Source organism: Cystoisospora suis (assembly GCF_002600585.1).
Source record: "Cystoisospora suis strain Wien I chromosome Unknown contig_8974, whole genome shotgun sequence".
NCBI lineage: Eukaryota > Apicomplexa > Conoidasida > Eucoccidiorida > Sarcocystidae > Cystoisospora > Cystoisospora suis.
In genome coordinates this window covers 686-1,091 of record NW_027161752.1, presented here as the reverse complement: position 1 = coordinate 1,091, position 406 = coordinate 686, and the positions used below count along the sequence as shown (strand labels likewise).

Sequence of the window (406 nt, the reverse complement as noted above, 5' to 3'; positions counted from 1 at the left end):
AGATAGATAGATAGATAGACCGCATGAGACCGTGCACGCACCTAACTATGATGACATATAGTAAACCCATAGAGAAAGAGGAGTAGAGGGAATGGAAGGCTGTTTTATGTACGGTAAACATCCTTCCTGTATCTGCGTGCCTACGCTCACATGTGTATATCTCTTCTACTACTGCACTTTCCGATATACGCGAATCTCTCCAAGAACAGAAAAAGACGAAGAGAAGTGATAACAAATGAAGGCTCCGATCTTTCCTTTCCTGTTAAGGTGACGGGTATGTGCTTGGGGTGTATGTACACCAGGGTCTCGCGTTCTCAGTTCCCCGAGGTGTCTCTTTACCTCCAAGTCTACAGAATATCTTCAAGGAAGTTGGTAAGCTCTCTCTTTTTCTTCTCTCGTTGTCTAG

General features: G+C 44.3%; 1 protein-coding gene across 1 annotated transcript in view; it reads left to right on the top strand.

The window, feature by feature from the left end:
- Positions 1-310: 310 nt before the first annotated feature.
- Positions 311-406, top strand: part of CSUI_010939 (uncharacterized protein) — a gene marked incomplete at both ends in the record, with an annotated part of 688 nt that continues 592 nt past the window's right edge. The window contains one exon of the mRNA XM_068071040.1: positions 311-372. Within this exon, the coding sequence (XP_067916984.1) occupies positions 311-372 (62 nt within the window). The remainder of the gene's footprint in view (positions 373-406) is intronic.